Source organism: Schistocerca serialis, chromosome 1, assembly GCF_023864345.2.
Source record: "Schistocerca serialis cubense isolate TAMUIC-IGC-003099 chromosome 1, iqSchSeri2.2, whole genome shotgun sequence".
In the NCBI taxonomy this organism is placed as follows: Eukaryota; Metazoa; Arthropoda; class Insecta; order Orthoptera; family Acrididae; genus Schistocerca; species Schistocerca serialis.
The window spans coordinates 290518037-290542812 of NC_064638.1; the positions used below are offsets into that span (position 1 = coordinate 290518037).

Consider the following 24776-nt stretch of genomic DNA (forward strand, 5'->3'; position numbering starts at 1 on the left):
ACCTACTATGTTTCCTTCTCTCCCATTTCCTACTCTCGCATTCCAGTCACCCATGACTATTAAATTTTCGTCTCCCTTCACTACCTGAATAATTTCTTTTATCTCAACATACATTTTGTCAATTTCTTTGTCATCTGCAGAGCTAGTTGGCATATAAACTTGTACTACTGTAGTGGATGTGGGCTTCGTGTCTATCTTGGCCACAATAATGCGTTCATTATGCTGTTTGTAGTAGCTTACCCGTACTCCATTTTTTTATTCATTATTAAACGTACTCCTGCATTACCCCTATTTGATTTTGTATTTATAACCCTGTATACACCGGATCAAAAGTCTTGTTCCTCCTGCCACCGAACTTCACTAATTCCCACTATATCTAACTTTAACCTATCCATTTCCCTTTTTAAATTTTCTAACCTACCTGCCCGATTAAGGGATCTGACATTCCACACTCCGATCCGTAGAACGCCAGTTTTCTTTCTCCTGATAACAACGTCCTCTTGAATAGTCCCCGCCCGGAGATCCGAATGGGGGACTATTTTACCTCCGGAATATTTTACCCAAGAGGACGCCATCATCATTTAATCATACAGTAAAGCTGCATGCCCTCGGGCCCTCGGGAAAAATTATGGCTGTAGTTTCCCCTTGCTTTCAGCCGTTCGCAGTACCAGAACAGCAAGGCCATTTTGGTTAGTGTTACAAGGCCAGATCAGTCAATCATCCAGACTGTTGCCCCTGCAACTACTGAAAAGGCTGCTGCCCCTCTTCAGGAACCACACGTTTGTCTGGCCTCTCAACAGATACCCCTCCGTTGTGGTTGCACCTATGGTACGGCTATCTGTATCGTTGAGGCACGCAAGCCTCCCCACAAACGGCAAGGTCCATGGTTCATGGGAGGGGGTGGTCCAATACTGATAGAGGCGATTAATCAGACGAATTATAGGTACCCTTTACTTTCTTGTGCCAATGTACATACTTTTTAAGTACCTTCAGACTAGGTATTGGCATGATGAAGAGAAGAAAACTCACCAAATACGACTTTCACAACAACCACATGGATTTACTCACAAAAAAGCAATACAAATGGCAAAAAGGCAATTGCCAACTGCCTTGCAGTATAGCCACCAAGAAAGCTAACTCTCTTGTGCTCAGTTATACCTTTGGCAAGGCAGGCTATATCAGGTGTGTTCATGTCTCATAAAATTGGGGTGGAACATCATTAGCAACAATTTAAAATTCTATGCTTCTTATCTCAATATTTTGTACACAACTGAAAAACTCATCCCGAACAATGTTTATTAAGTGTACAAGCATCACGGATGTGTCCACCAGGCTTCAAAGGTGGACACTTTATGTACCACACTGAGATCTATCGTTAAAATTCAGAGAACATACATTGAAAGAGAAATCAAGTGACATATTACTTCGCGCCACTTATAGCCCATAACATGTTGTTGTTGTGGTCTTCAGTCCTGAGACTGGTTTGATGCAGCTCTCCATGCTACTCTATCCTGTGCAAGCTTTTTCATCTCCCAGTACCTACTGCAACCTACATCCTTCTGAATCTGCTTAGTGTATTCATCTCTTGGTCTCCCTCTACGATTTTTACCCTCCACACTGCCCTCCAATACTAAATTGGTGATCCCTTGATGCCTCAGAACATGTCCTACCAACTGATCCCTTATTCTGGTCAAGTTGTGCCACAAACTTCTCTTCTCCCCAATCCTATTCAATACTTCCTCATTAGTTATGTGATCTACCCATCTAATCTTCAGCATTCTTCTGTAGCACCACATTTCAAAAGCTTCTATTCTCTTCTTGTCCAAACTATTTATCGTCCATGTTTCACTTCCATACATGGCTACACTCCATATGAATACTTTCAGAAATGACTTCCTGACACTTAAATCTATACTGGATGTTAACAAATTTCTCTTCTTCAGAAACGCTTTCCTTGCCATTGCCAGCCTACATTTTATATCCTCTCTACTTCGACCATCATCAGTTATTTTGCTCCCCAAATAGCAAAACTCCTTTACTACTTTAAGTGCCTCATTTCCTAATCTAATTCCCTCAGCATCACCCGACTTAATTAGACTACATTCCATTATCCTTGTTTTGCTTTTGTTGATGTTCATCTTATATCCTCCTTTCAAGACACTGTCCATTCCATTCAACTGCTCTTCCAAGTCCTTTGCTGTCTCTGACAGAATTACAATGTCATCGGCGAACCTCAAAGTTTTTATTTCTTCTCCATGAATTTTAATACCTACTCCGAATTTTTCTTTTGTTTCCTTTACTGCTTGCTCAATATACAGATTGAACAACATCGGGGAGAGGCTACAACCCTGTCTTACTCCCTTCCCAACCACTGCTTCCCTTTCATGTCCCTCGACTCTTATAACTGCCATCTGGTTTCTGTACAAATTGTAAATAGCCTTTCGCTCCCTGTATTTTACCCCTGCCACCTTTAGAATTTGAAAGAGAGTATTCCAGTCAACATTGTCAAAAGCTTTCTCTAAGTCTACAAATGCTAGAAACGTAGGTTTGCCTTTCCTTAATCTTTCTTCTAAGATAAGTCGTAAGGTCAGTATTGCCTCACGTGTTCCAGTGTTTCTACGGAATCCAAACTGATCTTCCCCGAGGTTGGCTTCTACTAGTTTTTCCATTCGTCTGTAAAGAATTCGTGTTAGTATTTTGCAGCTGTGACTTATTAAGCTGATAGTTCGGTAATTTTCACATCTGTCAACACCTGCTTTCTTTGGGATTGGAATTATTATATTCTTCTTGAAGTCTGAGGGTATTTCGCCTGTTTCATACATCTTGCTCACCAGATGGTAGAGTTTTGTCAGGACTGGCTCTCCCACGGCCGTCAATAGTTCCAATGGAATATTGTCTACTCCGGGGGCCTTGTTTCGACTCAGGTCTTTCAGTGCTCTGTCAAACTCTTCACGCAGTATCGTATCTCCCATTTCCTCTTCATCTACATCCTCTTCCATTTCCATAATATTGTCCTCAAGTACATCGGCCTTGTATAGACCGTCTATATACTCCTTCCACCTTTCTGCTTTCCCTTCTTTGCTTAGAACCGGGTTTCCATCTGAGCTCTTGATATTCATACAAGTCGTTCTCTTATCTCCAAAGGTCTCTTTAATTTTCCTGTAGGCGGTATCTATCTTACCCCTAGTGAGATAGGCCTCTACATCCTTACATTTGTCCTCTAGCCATCCCTGCTTAGCCATTTTGCACTTCCTGTCGATCTCATTTTTGAGACGTTTGTATTCCTTTTTGCCTGTTTCACTTACTGCATTTTTATATTTTCTCCTTTCATCAATTAATTTCAATATTTCTTCTGTTACCCAAGGATTTCTACTAGCCCTCGTCTTTTTACCTACTTGATCCTCTGCTGCCTTCACTACTTCATCCCTCAAAGCTACCCATTCTTCTTCTACTGTATTTCTTTCCCCCATTCCTGTCAATTGTTCCCTTATGCTCTCCCTGAATCTCTGTACAACCTCTGGTTCTTTTAGTTTATCCAGGTCCCATCTCCTTAAATTTCCACCTTTTTGCAGTTTCTTCAGTTTTAATCTACAGGTCATAACCAATAGATTGTGGTCAGAGTCCACATCTGCCCCTGGAAATGTCTTACAATTTAAAACCTGGTTCCTAAATCTCTGTCTTACCATTATATAATCTATCTGATACCTTTTAGTATCTCCAGGGTTCTTCCATGTATACAACCTTCTTTCATGATTCTTAAACCAAGTGTTAGTTATGATTATGTTGTGCTCTGTGCAAAATTCTACCAGGCGGCTTCCTCTTTCATTTCTGTCCCCCAATCCATATTCACCTACTATGTTTCCTTCTCTCCCTTTTCCTACACTCGAATTCCAGTCACCCATGACTATTAAATTTTCGTCTCCCTTCCCATAACATAACAATGAGAAATCAGAGAAATTTGATTTCATATGGAGGCTTACATACATTCATTCTTCATTTGCAACATTCATCAATTTAGCACAAAAGCAAGGAAATCAGATTGGTACCTGAAGTACCCTGTGTCACATACTGGAAGGTTGCTTGAAGAATATAACTGTAGATGTACATGTCCTTCCACAAACGAAAGAAACTGATGGCTGCATATCAATCCTCCTATTGTGTTTTGTAGTCCGACAACTGCTCAGAAAAGAAGATTAGGTTAAAACATGACATACATCTTTCTGCAGTCTTTGGGACTCAACAACAGAAGAGGAAGCATCAAATTAATTATGTAAAAGGATATAGACACACAATTAATTCTGGCATGAATATTTCAGGCTGCAGCCATTTCCCTTCTTTCAATGGCAAAAGTCTTGTGACTGTTTTTCACATATGAACATGGTCCAGAAATAGAGGAGCAACCATGACGTCGATAATGCACACTTATTGTAGCCATTTAAAACAAAGTGTACAAAATACATCTTGAAGTTAATTTTACAGTAATAGATAACAGAAGAAAGGCAACCTGTGTCAGTTTTCTGAGGGACAAAATGAAGCATCTGAATCAGTAAATACTGAACTATTCATTCCTGCCATTTCATGCATTACTATGGTCTAGTAGTTTCATCTCTATTTTCCTTGCAGAAAATTGATGTATGAGTCATTCTACACAGGAAAAAACACAACTTCTGGATGCCACAGGTAACTGCAAATGCCTCCTCCAGCATGTGGAAATAATTTTCTTATGCCGTGGTGAGCATCTTGGAGGCAAGCCGTGGTGAGCGTCTTGGAGACAAACATGACAAGCCATTATGAACATGGTACTTAAGCAACAGAACAGCTCCTACAACATAAGGTGGTGTATCTGTGGCCGACACCAGAGGTAAATGATACTGATACAAGGTCAGGCAACGAGAATTTTAAAGACATCTCTCCAGCTTTACAAATGCTTGACGACACCTCTTCTTTGTAATCAGTTCAACCGTTGGGCAATCAGTGCAATTTTGTGGAATAAATGGAGCAAAATATATAACATTGCCCATAAAACCTGCTGGCCTTTATGTTATATGTTACTGGAATATGGAAAATGGCTGCCACATTCTCTGACATCAGTTTAAGGCCCTTCCAGCTAAGGATATGTCCTGAATTCTTAACAGAAAGCTGAGAGGAGGAGCATTTTGACAAGCTACAATTTAACCCAGCTTTCAAAAATATGGTCCTCCTGAGTTCATCCTGTCACAACTACAACATCCAGATAATCAATGCACTGTGGAATGTTGGCAATAGTTTGTTCCATAAATTTCTGAAAGACTGCTGGTGGATTAGTAATGCCAAAAGGTAACCTGTTATATTGATGTAGGACAAAAGAAGTATTTACTACCAGAACAGTTTTGGAAGGCTCATCCAAAGGATGTCAAAAATATGTTTCTGAAAGATTGATCTTAGAGAAGTACTGACTGCCAACCAATTCTGAAAATAATTCATCAGGACATGGAAGGCAGTATAGGTCCACAACCAATTGAATGTTAGCCTATTTTTAAGTCCCCACAGAGACATAATGCACCATCTGGTTTGTGGACAATAAAAAAAGTTGATGTATACCTGCTATAAGGAATCAAGGACAGAACTTTATAGCTCCTCTGTGTGATCTAGTTGTACTTTACTCTCATCTCTCAAGATTACAAATATTGGATGGGCTTCGTAAATTTTCAGTACTGCCAACTCTGTTCATGTAATGAGGGTGAAGAATTTAGAAGCCATTCCCAGGCATGGAGAAAATGAGAGAACATATTGGAGACACAAAGAATCCACTTCTGCATATGGAATAGTGTTCTTGAGTACTTGGATCAAGTGTCGGATCAAAAATCAAAAAGCCTGAGGGCTCCACAACTATAAGGAAGGGTTCTGGATACTTGCTTATATGATGATTTTAGAAGTACCTGGCCTAGTAGTGGAATTTTATGATAAGTCCACAGTTTAGCTCCTACTAATTTCAAGGGTGAAGACCCTACTCAGAGACATGTAGGCTGATTAAGCTGATTAATAATTAAGACTGAGGCACCAGTATCAGAAAGGAACAAAATGGGCATACCCTGAACTGTTAACACCAGTGTAAAACAGTGTGGTGCAAGTTTTATCTCTGTGATTTAGCATATTTGCGTGGATGTCCTCACTGTTGCTTTTTAGATCTGTTGCAGCCATCCAGGACAGGCTCTGCCTCTGGATCTGCCACACCTGCTAGAACAGCTGGCCTTGTCCCAATGACCAACAGCAGACGTGTGGCCTGGTTCTGGGACAACCTCGCAGGTGGATGATGCCTGTTGTATTCATTTCTCCAGCTGTTGCCCATCACCCTAAAGATGTGAAAGCAGATAACACACAGGTGCCCTCCCCCCAATCTGCGCTGGATTTGATGTCCACATGCCAGGACAGTTCCAGTCTTGCGAGCAGATGTGAGGAAGATAGGGATCTTGTAATCCCACAGTGGCACTGATGCATTAATTGCTTTAAATATGCATATGTCTGGTGAGGTCGATCGGTGAGGCATGGAAGGATACATACACAAGTGCCCCGTCATGTGGTGAAACACCCACAATAAATTTAACTGCTGCCACAGACTACCACGATTTCACTTACCAATTAGCTGATGTTCACAGCAAGCTCTGCAGCGTATCTGTTGACAACTATCCATCTCTACATGGTTTTCTCTTGGGCTGTGATTTGTACGTCATTGTTACCTGCCAATGATGTTTCACTAGTGTAAGGATTTGCCTGTCTTCCTAATGCAGAGCTGTCTTCGCTCATCATTCAACTGACCAGTGTGTTTTCAGTGAATAAAATGATGGCATATAGGTGCACCAACAGCATGGTTCAAATGGCTCTAAGCACTATGGGACTTAACATCTGAGGTCTAGACTTAGAACTACTTAAACCTAAGGACATCACACACATCCATGCCCAAGGCAGGATTCGAACCTGAGACTGTAGCAGCAGCACGGTTCCGGACAGAAGTGCCTAGAACCGCCCAGCCACAGCAGCCGGCCCAACAGCATGGTCAGTCCAATCTACAAACAGTGTTCTCCAGCACTGAAGTGTGAGTCATTTAAAAAACACTCCGGGTATTGTTATTAAATATGAGGTACCCGTCTTTAAAAGTCTTCTGTTTGTGAATTTCCAGAACAGTCTGGAACTATTACTTTTGTAATTTAATTGTACACAAATCTAAAAAAATGTGTTGTTTAAGTGCTAGACTTTCAACAACAACAATACTGTGGTTTGAAGAAAACCTATGCAGATACACAATATATTAAAGGAGCGACTAAAGTGACTGCAGAAGAACTTACAAGAAAATAATTGAAATTTCAACGTCTCTTCTCAACCACAATTAGAAAATATGACATGGAAATTCGACATGTTTAACTGAACATAAAGTGATGTTTGTCATACTCTCATAAATGAGCAAATAACAAGACTAAGATTCAGTACTGTTGCGTACCAGATAAGAGGTACACAAGAAATACCACAAGCATCTGCCATCACACAGGCACAACCACTCAACCACTCACTTGGCGCATCTCAAGTTTGTGCACCACTTCCTACAGTGTGTTGCATACATCTGTTGACCTGACAGCCACCGTAGGGAGCACTGTCAACTGCAGACAATATTGCTTCTATCTCGTATTGGCGGGCAGGAAAATTCTTCCGCAACAGGCACAAAGCACAGTGTTTAGCGCACGCACACACACACACACACACACACACACACACACACACACACACACACACACACACACACACACACAGTTCCACACCACAAATCAAATAATTCAGTTCAGTGCCTGCAGTGAGGTCAGTACAGCACACTGAAAACTACCTTCTGGCTTAGCAGTTCCTATTTATGAAGAAGTAAGACCATTAACACTTATAGACTGTCAAGAGACAGCAAAGTTATACTTGTCACTCTTTTAGATTCAGAGCATTACGTGCTACATACCAAATTAAGTACTGTTTTGTAATATACTCACACTTATGTCATAGTGCGTCCAATGAGACAACTGCTTAATTGCTTAAAAATCATAGTGTGCAATGGCTACCTTTAAGGAACTATAGAAAGGAAACTATTTTCTGCTAATATGGATATTTGGGCTGAATTAATAGTAACATTCAGTTACTACATTCACAACATTTTGGCGATTAGGAAAAACTTTCATAATTGAAAACAATTTTTACCAATCAATATTGTGGCAATGAGGAAAAAGTTTAAAGACTGTTGACAATTTTCTGCCAACACTCAACATTTGGTAACGAGAAAGAACAGGAAATTGTTAATCAGTGCAAAACCACAGCATTCTCGCCAACACTAGATGACAAGTAAAATGAAACAATACTGGATGGACCACAAACAAAAATAATGAGCACAAATTTGAATTTACTTGATTTAGAATGCATGATTATTTTCACTGATTTTTAAGGCAACACTAGTCAGATTAAAATATTCTGTGATTATTACATTCTAGAATTGCTAATACGTTTTTTCACTGTTTTTGTGACAACACTATAGTTCAATCCTTTTATCTTGGCGGCTCGCACATGCCCGCCCAGATGCGGGAGATTGCTGCGTTGCCAGTTGTACACGACGCACGCACCAAGAGAAGCAGCACCATAGAATAGCATAGTTCGCAAGCGTACGTTTAGGGGGGAGCACGCAGTTCATGAAGTAAAGCCGCCACGGCCGCATTAACCCTTTCGCTGCTACAAAGACGTACTCCCTGCATTCCGCGCTGTGTGCTATTTTGTCACTGCACTGCTCGCCTATGCAGACACACGGTGTTCTGACTGCTTTGACACTCGTTATCATTCGATTCCACAAAAACTATTTGGCCCAAAAATTAGATTTTTACACATCTTCTTGACTGATACCTTCCCCCCATAAATGACTTAATTTTGTTTCGATGTTCAACGTAGTTATTATGCAGCATTAAATATAGTAAACCATTGCAGGAAATTTTGAAGAGTTTGCAGAGGTAAAAGTCCACAGAGTATACTTTCCGTATGGTCGATTTCAGTTGCCACAATGTTGAGAATGAAATGTGGAGAAGATACCTAAATTTCATATAAAATTTACTGTATAACAATATCTCATTTAATTTAAGTACCACATAGGTGTTGTATGTAATATTGAGAAATATTCCATCTTTCGCGACTGTAACGAAAGTTTTATTTACGCTGGGCACGTTTGGCTTTATGTTTATTACAGTCGCTAAAGACGATGGACTTTTACCTCTGCAAACTCTTCAAAATTTCGTGCAATGGTTTACTACATTTAATGCTGTATAATAACTGCGTTGAACATCAAAACAAAATTAAGTCATTTATGGGGGGAAGGTATCAGTCAAGAAGACGTGTAAAAATCAAATTTTTGGGCCAAATAGTTTTTGTGAAATCAGAAGATAAATGTGTCAAAGCAGTGGGAACACGTGTCTGCACAGGCGAGCAGTGCAGTGATGACAAAATCGCGCACAGCGCGGAATGCGGGGAGCACGTGTCTGCAGCAGCGAAAGGGTTAATGCACTAGAAATTTCAAAAAATTACATTCAAACGAATATAATTCATGAAGTAGTTTTTAAATAATGAAAATATTAAGCACCGCACAAGGTTTGAACTCATAACCTTGCGAGTAGAAGCCCAACACCTTAACCGTTATGCTAACGCAGCTCGTCTGACTACAGAACGCCATGAGGACTCTTAACATGTAACGCAAAATACTGACAAACACTGTTGGTATGACTATGAATTACTCATGCTTCGTCGAAGTACAATAGGAAATAAACAATTAACGTTGTTCTTTATTGCGAAAAAGCGGTTCGTGAGATTGATACAAACACCTTTCCTTGCTATCGCCTGAATTAGGAGTCTTATTGCTTGTTTGGTTTAATTAATTAATAGTATATGAAGCAGTTGGTGTAAGGAATGCTTTTTCAAAAATTTCTATAAAAGAAAGGCTGCTATCAAGACATTGCTTTTGTTCTATTACTTTATTTATGACTGAATGTTTCTAAAACTGAAGACACTCGTCCATGCTCTGCACTGCAGTCGAGATCTGGCAACGTCATTCTCTGTTCATTGGCTGACTGTGTTTTGTGACGTCAGATGCGCAGAACGAACCTAAACTCGGCTGCCAACATGAATGACACGCACTATAGTTGGATTAAAATATTATGTGATTATTACATTCTACGACAGCTAATCTGTATCCTTTCCAGGAACATTTTCGTGAAGTTTGTAAGCTGTTCTGAGCACATTTTTCTTACATAGCCCAACCGGAAATCAGTCTTCAACCAGCCCCACACTTCTTGCAAAAGCTGTCAGGAGCCCAGGCATTCTTGGTGATGCATGTAGTCTGACTTGAAGAATACAACCAACAACGACGACAACAACAACAACAACAACAACAACAACCACTGCAATTAATGGTGCTGCGGCCACCCTTTACAGCAATCAATCGGAAAGTGTAATCTTGGAATGAATAACTATATATTGCAGATAGAGCAACACTACACTGTGCGCCACATATCATGTGATGTGGAATGAAAATCATTTTTATTAGCATATGCAGGGATCATTGTACTTCAGCTCCTTCAGAAACTGTCTCCTACATGTGAATCAGTGACTCTCCCATATTTGAACTTTAAAGAAATAGTTGATAAGCATTCTGACTAACAAGTTCATGTTGCAGCTGCCGGACACAGAGTTTTTCAACGTTCCAAGAAGTCAAGTCAAAGCAATGAAGAGTGTATTACTCAGTTGCAAGGGAATGTAAACTTCATTGTGAAAATGACCACTGTAATAATCTTATGCAAGATTTAGTAATGCACTGACATGCTTATCACATATTCTGCTGACAATAAATGAAAGAAGGGCCTGCTTTGTCTAACAATCCTGTCTTTACAAGAATGTTTGCAACTTATTTGGGCATGCAAACAAATGCACAAATATTATGAATTACAGTATTGGTCATGCTGTTGTTTCTATAGCAATGGACATTCTACATACTGAGGGAAAAAAAGTTGGACAAAGGGTTGAAGTGTGCAAAACGAAGAAAAACCAACAAAAACAGCAGACACTCAATTATACAGCAATGGTTGAACATAATAATAAAAAGTAAAGAACTTTTCACAACAAGCACATGCAAACACAAAAATTTCCACAGACAAAATGCCACTTGAATACCACTTTGCTGGCAATAATAAGTCATTATCTGTAATGCTTTGAGGTAACAAAATGCTGATCAATTTTCAAACTGACACAGAGTTGTCAGTTTCAATTGTTAAGCTGCAGATGTACTGAAAATTAGGAATACCAAAGCTCACTTTCCAAGTTCACTGTTCAGTTACAGCAATCAGGAGATTCCAGTGAAAGGACAACAGATGTTATGCATAAACAATTTATGAAACATGCTACATTTGTAGTTTTAAATTCAAATAAAGTAACAAATTTATTAGGACTGAATCACTTCAATGCTTTGGGCTTCACCACTTATGAGAGAGCAAATCAAATTCAACCAGACATTTCAAATGCAAAGTTAAATCAGCAGATGCAAAAATATTTATTGCAATTCCTATCTCGGTATGGAGACATGCAATGCACAATTTCCAGAGGAGAAACTCCTTGGAAGACAGCATTGGACACCCACATGACGGACTTCAATGAGACGAAAAAAAAATTTTTTAACTGAATGATTCAGGACACATTTCAGCGTACAAGCACGGGGAAAAGATATGGGAACCGGGCATACTCATAGAGTAGCTCATCAATACAATGTTTAAGATTAAATTTTCACATGGAATCACAATGAAGCATAAAGATCGAACCAGGTAGTGCTGTGCTTACATGCATATAGGCAGAGCCCCAAGGCTGTTTTCTTCTACAGAATGAGGAGATCTATGAGATGTGGCTAAAAATAATGAGACTACTGCTGTAAATAATTTTATTTCAAAAATATAAATATTTAGTTATGGCTACCCTCAATGTACTCCTCTCCTCTACCCCTACAATGCTCCATGAGAATTTTCCATTCTCATGGAGAATTGTAGGAATAGATGAAGTCTTCCTGTGTGAGCTCCTTGATGACAGCATGCCGCTTTTTCTTTCACTGCTTCACTGGACTGAAATTTTGTTCCTTTCAATGCAGATTTGACCTTGAGGAATAGATAAAAGTCATTCAATGCTACGTCACATGAACAAGGTCAGTGGTCTAACACTGGGTTGCTGTACTACTTCACCAGAAAGCTCTCAACAGATAACACAATATGAGCCAGTGCATTGTCTCGATGCAGAACACACGACTTGCTCTTCCACAATTTGGGACACTATTTTCCTATTTTTTCATGGAGTTGAGGAAGAACCTCAACGTAGTAGTGCTGATTACCAGTTTGTCCATCAGGAGCACAGTGTAAATTCCTCGAGTATTGCGGGGAAAAAAACATTGCTTTGAATTTTGATTCGCTCATTTGAGCTTTTTCATTCTCCGTGAAGATGTGCCCTTCCAATGCGTGGATTCGTACTTAGTTTCAGAATTATAACCGAAAAACCAAGATTCTCACATGTTATCACTGTTTCCAAGAAATTAGGATTGTTTTCGATGGTATTCAAAATGACAGTACAAATATTTCCATGAGCTCCATTTTGTTTGATCCTGAGAATTTTCACTGTCAGTTTCACAACCACTTTTCTCATGTTCAATTGGTTATGTATCATTTGCCTTATGTATTCATTGTCATCTACGTTTTCTACAACTGGTAAAATACTCAACCAACGGTCAAATCAAATTAGATTATCTACTTTTATATTTTCATCCTCTTTTATGTTGAAGGGTGTCATATGCATGAATTGTGTTCAACATCTTCTTGGCCATCTTGGAAAAACATGATCCCCTCAAAAACTTGCAACAGACACTACAGATGCAGTGCACGTGCATTTATGTTGCATCAGCGTCAATCCCATTATTTTATAGCCACATCTTGTATCTGCAGCCAGCTATGTCAGACATCTTCCTATGCAGGCAGAGGCCACCAAAGCCACCCTCTCTAACAGCCAGCCCCAGCAGCATCCTGCAGATGAATGTAAATGTCATGCCTCCCACCTCGGACCAGCCTACCAATGCTAATATGATGAACACTAGTCCAGCCGTGCGTTCACTGTGATTTTCAAATATGCAGGGGTCTCATTAAGGTCTTCACAGACCAAAATTATACTCTCAACCCTGCACAGAAACAGATCTTCTGTGAAACCATCACCTTCCACAGTCCCACCGTCTGGACACAAAGGAGCATTACCCTCAAAAAGGTCCCTGAGTGGAGCAACTGGATCACATTCTCCGCCAGGGTTTCAACTACCTCTTACCATATCCTGAAAAGAGGAATATCCTACCCACTATCCTTCCCACCCATCCCAAAATGGTAACCCACTGCTCACCGAACCTAAACAATATCTTCATCCATACATACTCCACCCCTGCTCCCAACCTCTAGCCTCATGGTTCACATCCCGGTAACAGACCTAGATGCATGACTGTTGCATACATCCCCCCACCACCACCATCTACTCCAGTCCGATCACAAGCATCAGTTATCCCATGAAGGGCTACCTATGAAAGCAGTCGTGTGTGTGTGTGTGTGTGTGTGTGTGTGTGTGTGTGTATGAGAGAGAGAGAGAGAGAGAGAGAGAGAGAGAGAGAGAGAGAGAGTGCTTGCTGGAAAGCATGTTTGTTGTCTACTGTAGAAGAAGGTGTTTGGCCAAAACCTCATATGTTTAGCACTCTTATTTGTTATTTCTTATTGTGTTGTCACATTTCTGTCATAGTGCTTCCTGTGAGACAAGTGTTTAATAATGATAGTGTGCAAGGCTACCTTTAAGGAATTTTGGCAGTGAAACCCTTTCCTGCTATCGTGAATGTTTGGCTGAATTAACAGTAGCATTCAGTTAGGGTATTCACAATAGTAATCAAGTCAGTCTTACAAGGTACATAAATAGCATTACTGGTGAGGAAATCCCATCTGGGGTTGTTCGGCTATCTAGTGCAAGTCTTTTTATTTGACCCTCTTTGGCAACTTGTATGATAAAAATTATGATGAAGACAACACAACACCCAAGTCCCTTACTGGATAAACTCTGTGACCTACGTAGATGACTACAGCAAAGAAGACTAAAGTAAATGGTCTCCATGTGAAGTTCCTTCATGATGAAGGAGAGATTAATAGAACAGCAAGCATACAGCACTGTTTAATGGATCACAACACAACAAAATAGTGTTACAAAATGACAAACTGTACCTTGGTCATTGTGGATCACTTGCATGTCACTCGTGTTGGAGCTGACGCCATCATTTTGGGTTTAAGACACAAACATGGAAAAGTATATCTGAGTCACGAACTCTCTGATGACACTTCACAGAAACAGGTGAAAAAAATCTAAAACTCCTCAACTTCATACCTAAGGCTGGTAGGTCATCACACTGCACAAGTCACCGAATAACGGGAAGTTTGGTTCTAAAGGTAAACAAATGACTTTTGCAGATACTTCCAAATACTTCGAAGCTCATGGGCACCAAAAGATCACAGGATCTAGCTATCCAGAGATGTGAATTTCCTTGAAAATATCAGTTTTGATTCTGGGCATACATTTATGGATACATCAAAACATAGGATGGGCTGATGTTATGAATGTTGTACACTTACTGATAGAGCACAGTGAGACACTAAAACAGGAATGTGAGAACACAATAAGTAATAACCAACAACATTTATTAAGAGTCATGATATGATAAGCGTACTTAACTTTGTTACACAGTGATGTGTGGCACTTTAAGTTCTAATACAACATCTAAATAACTTTTCTGACTCTTGGCAGTTAATGATGTAGTCAATATAACTCATAGTAATGAAGCAGACACTCTCGGTTGTCCTATTGCTCCATAAAAAGCGACTGCTCAGTCCGAATGTAGTCTTGCAGGAACTTTACTGAGCTGGCTGCAAGCACTGAAATGAACTGTCTAACTGCTGATTTCGAATGTCACAGGGTCTGCTGCACGCCATATTTGTCTGTCGGTAGCAGAATTTCCATGTTCGCCCGTACAATGCAGAAGCAATGTGGTTCACAATTCACAGCAGACGTCCACATTATTAGATGACATATGCAACACATTGAAGGATGTGGCGTGGAAAAAGAAAGAGATTTGGGTTTGTGATGCCATCTGGAGGCTGCTGAACAGAACTAATTGCTGTGGTTATGCCTGAGTGGTGGCAGCCTCACTTGGTATTTCGAAAGTTAGTGCACACAAGCAGAAGAAGATATCTTATGAACTTTCACAGACCGGCAACTACTGTGCAAATAAGGAATCTATCTCTAACAATGATTTATCAAGTAATGAGAACATTAACTCTTGTCTTCTTGTATATCACTGTGAATATTACAGAACTCAGCAGGAATGATGCAGTAAAGGAATCAGATTGACATGAGTATTTCAAGCTCATATACAATGACTGAGATTAAGTCACTGTTCAAAAACAATACCACGACATTGCCAACAGACCAATAAATGAAAAGAAATTGATCACAATATCATTTTTAGAAATACATAATGTTGCCACGGATCACTATTTTGAAACAAAAAAATGTTTGAGAACTCAGCCCATAATCTCGGACTGACTTTATGGAAGGAAGGTTTGGGTCATTTAAACTCTTCATTACATTACTATTTTCTCAGCACACATGCTGGCACTAAAATGTTTAAGAAATAGCTCTACTCAATGGTCTAAACTTTACAAAGTATATTAAAAATCAGGACAGACAATCACATATCAACAAGTAAAACAACACGCTCCAAATGTTGAAATCTGAGGACAATGTCTGTAAACTCAAAAATGCCATTTGGAGATTCTGTCAGGCAGGTCAACATTGGTACATCACATAAAACGTAACCTTGAAATAAACTGGATTGAAATCAACAACTTTGATTGTGTCTGTCTACGTAAAAAAGTCCACTGTTCCTTTACATGGGTAGCATTATAATTATCCTTTTCTTTTTCTTCTTCCTTTGACCCACATTGGCATATAATCAGCATGGTTATGAATGGATTTGGCATGGTTAGTTTAGGTGTAGCCAGATGCCCTTCCCGTCACCACCCCGTTACTCCCTGGGACAGAATATGTGTACCCCAACTGTCCATGTGCAGTGTTATTCATGTGAAAGTGGGTGAAAGTTTTCTAAATGTTTACAAATCATGTGACTGAGGTGGGACTCAGGTTGGCTGGCACACAGGCAGTCGTCATTTATCTGCCAGGCGGAATCGATGTGGGGTCTGTGCACCTCCCAATCCCGCAGATGTCACTTTAACTCGCACTCCTATCCAGACAGGTATGGTTAGCTGCTGTTGTAAAACTGTGAAGGACAAAAAAATTAAGACTGAACAATCTATCAGGTCTGACAATGACACTGGAGTTGGGAATTGTAATGTATCATCTTGATGACCATCACTCTGACAGTGATAACACCAAAGAACTTTCAGATCAATTGCGGATGGTCAGCAAACCCTCAGCTGTCAACAGGAGGCTAATTGGGCTACTTAAGCCACCACTGAGAAGACAAAATTCATTATCAATTCAGGTAAATAGAGTTCTGATGTATGTATCACTGGTATTTGACCAAACATATGCCATGCATTCAACATGTTACGGCAGGACAATAATAATGATAATATTGTTCACTGGCAGGCAAGTGGACGAATAGTTTCAACTCCAGACACTGAAATTATTATTAAAGCTCTTCAATTACCCACTTTTGAGTGTATTTGTTGAGTTGATGTTTACATTTTATGCACAAAATTAAACAATAACTATGCAGAACACCCGGAAACACGTCATTAAAATTTAAATGACACTGCCACACATTACCAGTAATTGTCACAGATGTTGCTACACCCTACTAGTTAAATTTTGTGTTTTCAGTTTGCTTTCACTTCTATTTACTCTTGTTAATTGTCACACGACTTTCTCACAATTTTGTAATCTTCCTAACAGACTTTTATTATTAAGATTAATCAAGAAACAAGGTAAGTAGCAAGTGTAAAAGGAACTAACACAATTAGCACAACAATGTAGCACATTATAATAAGGGCTGTTTTAGATATTCTGCACTCCTGCATCCATAAAGTTTCTGAACCCCTGCTTACCACCCTCCATTGATGTGAAAAATTTTACATTAATTGTCTTTAACACACAAAATACTATATATTTAGGAATAAAGGAGATGACTCACTGAAAGGCAGGCGCCCTGCATCATCGATAGGCAAGCAAACAAAATGTACAGAGCTTGTCTAGCTTTCGGAATGCACTTCCTTTTTCTAGCTATAGGAAGGACATGAGTAAGCGCACACACACACACACACACACACACACACACACACACATCTGTCTCCCTACACTGTGCTCAGTCGACTGCCAGTTCTTACATTGTGCTCAGTCGACTGAGTGCTTTTGCCTTTCGGTGAGTCATCTCCTTTACTCCTACATAATTCATAATTTTCAACCAAAACTCTATACATTATTAAAACACTAAATATTACAATTCTCATATTGACAATTATTTTGCAAGCCTATAATAAACTGTAATTCTACTATGTTAAAAGATTTAATTTTTGGTTTCATGTTTGCAAAGAAACTAATCACATTTTTAAAAACATCTGTTTTACTTATTAAGTTCTTTCACACTGCACGAACAACCACGTTTTTCAAATTCTCCTGAATATGAAGTATACATGTAACAATTACTCCTGGGCATGAGGCTTATGTGAAACAAAGATTAATTACTTCCATAAGAACAGACTTTTTTCTTCAAAAATCTGCAGCCAATAGTAATTTGGCACCTTGAACCCAGGCTATATTGTATATTAATGAGCACATATGAGCTACATGCACCCAAAAACATGAAGAATCAGTTAGATCCAAAAGTTAAGACTACAGAAGCTGTTACTTTATAGATTGAAGCCAAATAAGAATAATGATTACGACAATAATGGAATAGTTTTGAGAAGTATGGTCCAGACACTCTGCAGTCACACACTAGTTGCCAATAGATATATTAGAAGAAAAATATACCACAATGCACCTGACACAGTTACAGACCACCGAAGCAGAAACTTATTAACACAAAAATAATGAATTTATATTCTCAGTTCATCTCCTCTCAGAGATCTCCACTTCCATGAAAGTCAGTTTGGGGCACTGAATAAATCACTACAACTAAATTAAAGTAATGAGAAGTACACAAGAAACTTACACAATGGGTGAAAGAATAGTCGCAGATCTTGGTGAGGCCTCCTGATAGATGATGACTTCTGCCTCTGAATCCACTTCACTTTCATCACTTGCAGTGCCATAAAAGTTGCAGCTGACTTCAAGTTTTGGTCTCTCAGTAGCTGCAAGCACTTCTGCCTCTGTAAGCCTCTGTAACCTTACCTCACACTGTCGAATTTGAGCCACTGCTCGCATTCTCCAGCTTTTGGAATTGATAGGAAGCTGATTTCTCTCCATATCTGCTGCCTCTTCCTGAATGAAAATTGTGCTTTTAGTTAGTATGAAGTGGAACATTTATTTCTAAGAATGGTGAATCCACCACTCATACAAACATTGTGTTCTACCATTGTGTATGCTACCACAAATCAGACTCTCTGGGGGTGTGGAACAAGTCAAAGAACATATTACTAAAGAGAACAAGCTACACTCATTTGTTTAAATGGCATCATTTTCCACTTATGATTGCAGTAGTAGTTGGTCATTGTTCTTTTACAATAATCTTCATTCTGATATTGGTAGACTTCATCTTTGTTGGAATATTATTAGTCACTAATTCATCAACTGTTACACTGTTTAGTCATTAACAAAACATTCAGTATTTAACTCTGGTTTGACTGCTATGCAGATACACATGAGATTAGCCTCCCAGCTAGAGATTTCTATGCAGATACACATGAGATTAGCCTCCCAGCTAAAGATTAGCTACCCAGTACTGACTTTATCCCTCTGTTTTAAAATTTCAGCTTGGTCAAGAAGTTTGTTCCCAATTATCAGGTCTAAATTCGTATCATCTCAAGAAAAGTGTAAGTATGGTATTTGTTTGAATTTTAACTTCATCAGCCTTAACAGTACCTGCAGAGAGACGTTTTTGCCAAATCCTGTCAAGATCACATCTGTATTCAGCTATCTACTGGTGGAAGTAAAGCTGCAAGGACGGGGCATGAGTCGTGCTTGGGTAGCTCAGATGGTAGAGCACTTGCCCGCGAAAGGCAAAGGTCCCAAGTTCGAGTCTCGGTTCGGCACACAGTTTTAATCTGTCAGGAAGTTTCATATCAGCGCACACTCCGCTGCAGAATGAAATCTCATTCTATCCACTGTTAGTAAACATCTTGTCACGATCAGTCATGTTGATTTGGACACAGCTACGCAGATGGAAACTATGAAATATACAACTGCTAATGCTCTTTTTGTAAATATTTATATTGATTATTGCCATTTGATTTGACACTTTTCCTTCACGTTTTCAGGTGAGATATGACCAAACTCATTGCAACTGAAGGGTCTCCTGCTGTTGGTCTTGTGGTATCAATCCACTGGCACCACTACTGAAACACTTCTTATTTAGAACCCAAGCTCCACTGTTGGTGCTTGTTTTAGTTGAGCCTTTAGCATCTTTGTTCCTGGCGTTTCTGAAATTTTAAATTACTGTAAGTTTTATGATTTCTTTTTAGCAATAACTTAACAGCACTTTACTAATGCCTCATTTCCTTGAACTATATCACATTTCATGCATCCCTCTTAATTTTTGTGCCTGAATTGTCAACTACCCCATCAGTCACATACCAGAGGACCGAACTGTTATTAATATCACCACAGCTGTAAATCTCTTTTTTTACAAGAAAACTCTCTTGAAGAGAGACTTATGGTGTTTTCTTTAGTGGAAGTGGTAGTCTATGCACTTCCATAGCAGTGGTCTCAATGCTGAATTCTTCTTGCAAAGCTGCTTTTAATACAGCCCACACATGTAATACCCCGAATAAAAAACTGATGTGAGCTTTTCCCCCCATCCTTTCTCTGTGCAAGTAATAGAATCGTAACAAATTCCAACCATTTAAAATGCAGTCTCTTTGAAGTCTAAGATCTGTTTTTTAAGTGTGTCTGTCATTGCAACTAAATAATTAAAGAGTTTCATCAACATCACAGAATGATATTAAAAATATGTACTGCACATTTGGATGTGGAGAGAACTGTGCTTCACTTTTATTGGTTGTTTCTGAAATCATTGTCCTTTTGGATTACATCATCATCATCATCCTCATCATCATCATCCTTATCATCATCATGATCATCATCATCATTCAAACATACGTCATCAATTTTCAGTACAAATTTTTCTATGTTTGATCAATAACAACAAATTTCAGTAGTCATTTCTTTTTTTGTCCTACAATCTACATCTACACACAATAATTGCAGACTGCTTCCACTTTCGACTTTAAAAATGACTTCTTGACTTTACGTTTCCCGGCTTTTCATTTCAAGGCAAACCCAGAAAATTCTCTGAAATTTTGCCTATTTTTCTTTCTTTCATTTGGAAATATACCACACAATAACTTATGTAAAGATTTAATGGCTTTAACTAGTGCAGAGATTATATTTTTATTGAATCTTTAGATTCCATTTAATGTTGCTTTTTCGTTGTTTTTTCTATGTATTTTATTGACTCACTCACATCAGTAATACTATTCACTTTTTATGTTCTAAATAGTGGAATCAAATGTTTTATGACATCTCAAAAGTAATGGGAAATTAAATCCATCATTGCAAGTTCTTGGTGTTCTACATTCAAACTTGTTTCATCTAATACAATTTCTTTTTTCTTTTATCAGTTATTCCGTCTTCTTTCAAAAGATATGGATTGCCATCTCCTTGTGTTGTTTTGCTACTGCTAATCACTATCAAAATGTGAATCCTCATCACAGATCTAAAACCCACACCATTACCTGTCGCTGCAGACAAAACGGCAGTCACGAAAATTTCTTGTAAACTTTAGAGAGCTAAAAACTGCTTCATAAAATTGTTCGGTTGAATATGACAGACACCCAAAAAGGGTTCCAAATTTCATACAAATTATTTATTTGTTACCAAGGCTACAACATATATTCATAAAATGAAGCCAAACAAACAACAGAACACTGGAAACTGTGAGTGGAGAAACATACAAAAATTAACGTTTCTTGAATACACTAAATGTGTCCCATGGGGAAATGAATAAACATTTCCATGTCACAAGATGAGGGCACAAGAAGTAAATTATGATTTTGATAATAAATGACCTGTTACATCCCTGGTTGGTATACTTACCAGAGCCACACCGATTGAAAAACATTTTTGAGATACATATAAATGACTCGCAATAAAATATCTCCATAAACTTCACCAAAAAGTTAAAATTTAACACAAACAACACATGTTCCAAAAGTCCAGGCACCCCACAGTTCAAGCAGTGAAATGGTCCACAACTGTCAATTTCAACTTTATCAAAAAATGACCAAATAAATGTATTTTATAATGTTTTATGAGCAATGTTTCATGTTAAACATATACATAAATTAAAACCTTCACTTCATATTTGGAAGTGCATTAGCTGTATTTAAATGTACCTATACATCACTGGGATCACCATGTCTGCATACAGGTTAGCATACAAATGATGCTGATTAAATATAAATGAAAGACAGTCTTAACTAATACAGGTTAGACTCAATGTTGAAAATTCAGAACATGAATACAGTATAAGTAATGGAGTGACACAGATTTCCTTTGAGCTCTGTGCAGGTGATGCATACATGATGAAGGAATTAATACCAGATTCTTAAATTTGATAAATGTCAGATACCTCCATGGCAATGAATGACAGAAGAAGCAGTCTAAACGAGAAATATTCTTCCCCAATAGAACTAATTCATTTGTTAACTCTTTGACTGCTATGGAAGTATGCTGTATGGTTTCCTTTGTATTGTGGATGTCTAAATGTGTGCTGCTCTGTGGATGTCTAAATGCGTGTACTCTCCCTTACCCACAGCTTTTTAGTTAACTCAACCATTAAGTTACACAAATGCATACACACATGGTTCTATTCAGGAAACTGTGACCTGTGAACATCTCAAAATTATTGTTATTTATGGATTCTTCCGTCACTTCTTGATAGAACAATTCCATATTGAGGGTTGAATAACACTTAGGTCGTTTTTGGTTCTACCGATTTTTATTTGTATGAACTAGTTTTCGGCTTATTAGGCCATCTTCAGATAACTACTGGCTATTGCGTTACAAGGGGCCTATGTTTTTACGAACCAAACATTCTGGACTAAGATACAACGCACTTACATACGATCTTTAGTTGTGGTATTGTCTTTGGAATTGCCACACAGGTCCTTTGACTTTTTTCTGTAAAACTGTTCTTTAACATAATAAACCGCATTTTATGGAATGTCAGTTCCATGTATGACAACAATTAGAATTATTTAGAATACACATTATTACAATATTGCAAATTTTTGGTATTTGTTGTGAACAGTTGCGCTGGACACTAATTGTTGGTTGTACAACAGCAATATTTTCTTTGGGGTTGTTATTAGAAAAACTGTGCATTAATATATACCAAATATTACATTGTTACAGTTAAGAATGTAAACACATAAGGGATATTAAATTATATTGGGGTGTGAAATTGTTTACTATTGGGACACTTTATGGTTATTAGTAGGTTTACTATATTGTGTAAAGTTTAAGAGTGGTGATGTGCTCAGTTGCAATTGGTCATTTAGAACCAGCTGGGGATTTAGGGCTAAGTGTTTGTTAGTTTCAAGTGCTTCTAGTAGGCTGAATTTTCTGCCTTTGTTGGCTATATGTAGCACTTCGGTGTGTGTCAGATGTTTGTGTCCTCCTCTGAGCTGTGATCACGTTCAGTCAGCCTTGTTGATATGGCCCAGCCTGTTTAACCAATGTACAGTTTATTGCAGCCAGTGCAGGTTACTTTGTAGACCCCACTGTTGCTTGTTTATCTGTTTTGTCCTTGCTGTTAAATAGGAGATTAGCTGTAGTGCCTCTTACATAAAATGATGGTTTTTAATTGGGCAAACTACATTGCATTTAAGCACTATATCTTCAACATTTGGTTTGCTTGGTAGTGACAATTGTTGACGTTTGCCTTTGGTGTCTCCAGATTGTACTTTTGACTTCTCTTCATGTTTCTGGCAAACTTTCCATATTGGCATTAAAGTAGTATTCTCTTTGTTGTACTGCTCAACTTAAGTGGAGGACATTCCAGTTTTCTAAGAAAATGACATGTACCTACACTGTGGGAGAAATCCAAGAAATATCAAGAATGAAAATGACACTGATTTTCTGTTATCAAAAATTGTAATGATTTTTCTACAGATCATGAAGTAACAGTTCTGAACCATGTACCACACAAGGTGTAATATATCATTCCATTTTCCCTCGAACAGATGTAGTTAACCTGAAGAGCAGTCAAATAGTTAGATTCTGGAAAATATGAAAGAGCTGGTGAAACTCTAGGTTACAAATACACTTCAGCATCACATTTAACTGAGAAAAAGAAAAAGTGATTTTTGTCCATTTGCAGAAGCGTTTTATGATTTGGCTTCAGTACACAATGGCAATGAAATAATGGTCATCTTTCATGAAGTTTCTAATATGATACCTGATGAAATGTACAGCAAATGATACCAGTCAATTCTATTTATTCACAAATGCAATTACGAAAGAATCAGTGAATTCTCGGATGTTAAAGTACAAAGCTAAGGGATTTGACAAACTTTATTGCTTCATCTCATTGAGTAGAAGGAATTATACTTCAAAGTAATGATACATCCAATCCAATAAAAAGCAAGAAGTTGTTATGACCAGTAAATCTATTGTTGTTGAGCAGATACAAGATTCTCTTGAGTGATCTCTCATACAATTTCTCTACTCTCACCTACAGTTGCAAAATGAATTCGAGATAATAGGCAAAGATGTCTACAGTCAAATGTATTTAACTGTATCAGAAAGAAAATTCATTCAAGGAAACTACACAACTGCAAGCCAGTACTTACTGCTCAGGAAACAAAATTTAACAACCATTGACAGGCACATGTAAAAAGACACAACACTATCTTAGCCTTCGGAACTAATAATTTCTTCCTCGAGGAGAAGACTGGTATACACTGAGGAAGGGTAGGTCACGATGACAAGACCCACCTATTATCCTCACTACAATAGTGTCAATTTTTTTTTTTTTTTTTTTTTTTTTTTTTGTTCCTACTGGGAGTACTAAAATTTAACAACCTGAACAGTAACTATTGGCTAGAAATTCTGTCATGCAGTTTTATTGTTATTAACATCAAGTGAGACTGTTCTATCTGTCATTATGTTTTGCCTCTTTGTGTGTCGTGTTTCCTGAAGCAGAGATTGATGATAAGTGCTAACCAAGTGATGGAAATGGTCTAAAAACCACACTCAGGCTTGTCAGCACAACAGACCAAGAGTCATTAATCTGGCCAGAAAGTTCGATCCAGGCCTGGCTCATCTCCCCATCTCGTAGGCCAACATACTGTGCAATAAGCTACACAGACATGCCTGTATTTCTTTGTAGACTATGATTGGCATTTCCCTGTTCCATGTTTATAGTAGCTTATCTGTCATACAATTTAATAATG

General features: G+C 38.5%; 1 protein-coding gene across 1 annotated transcript in view; it reads right to left on the reverse strand.

Annotated features, from left to right (window-relative positions):
* LOC126467492 (uncharacterized) overlaps positions 1-24776 on the reverse strand; it is a 209037-nt gene that overhangs the window by 92466 nt on the left and 91795 nt on the right. Inside the window, exon 8 of the mRNA XM_050096470.1 lies at positions 18314-18582. Coding sequence (XP_049952427.1) covers positions 18314-18582 — 269 coding nt within the window. The remainder of the gene's footprint in view (positions 1-18313; positions 18583-24776) is intronic.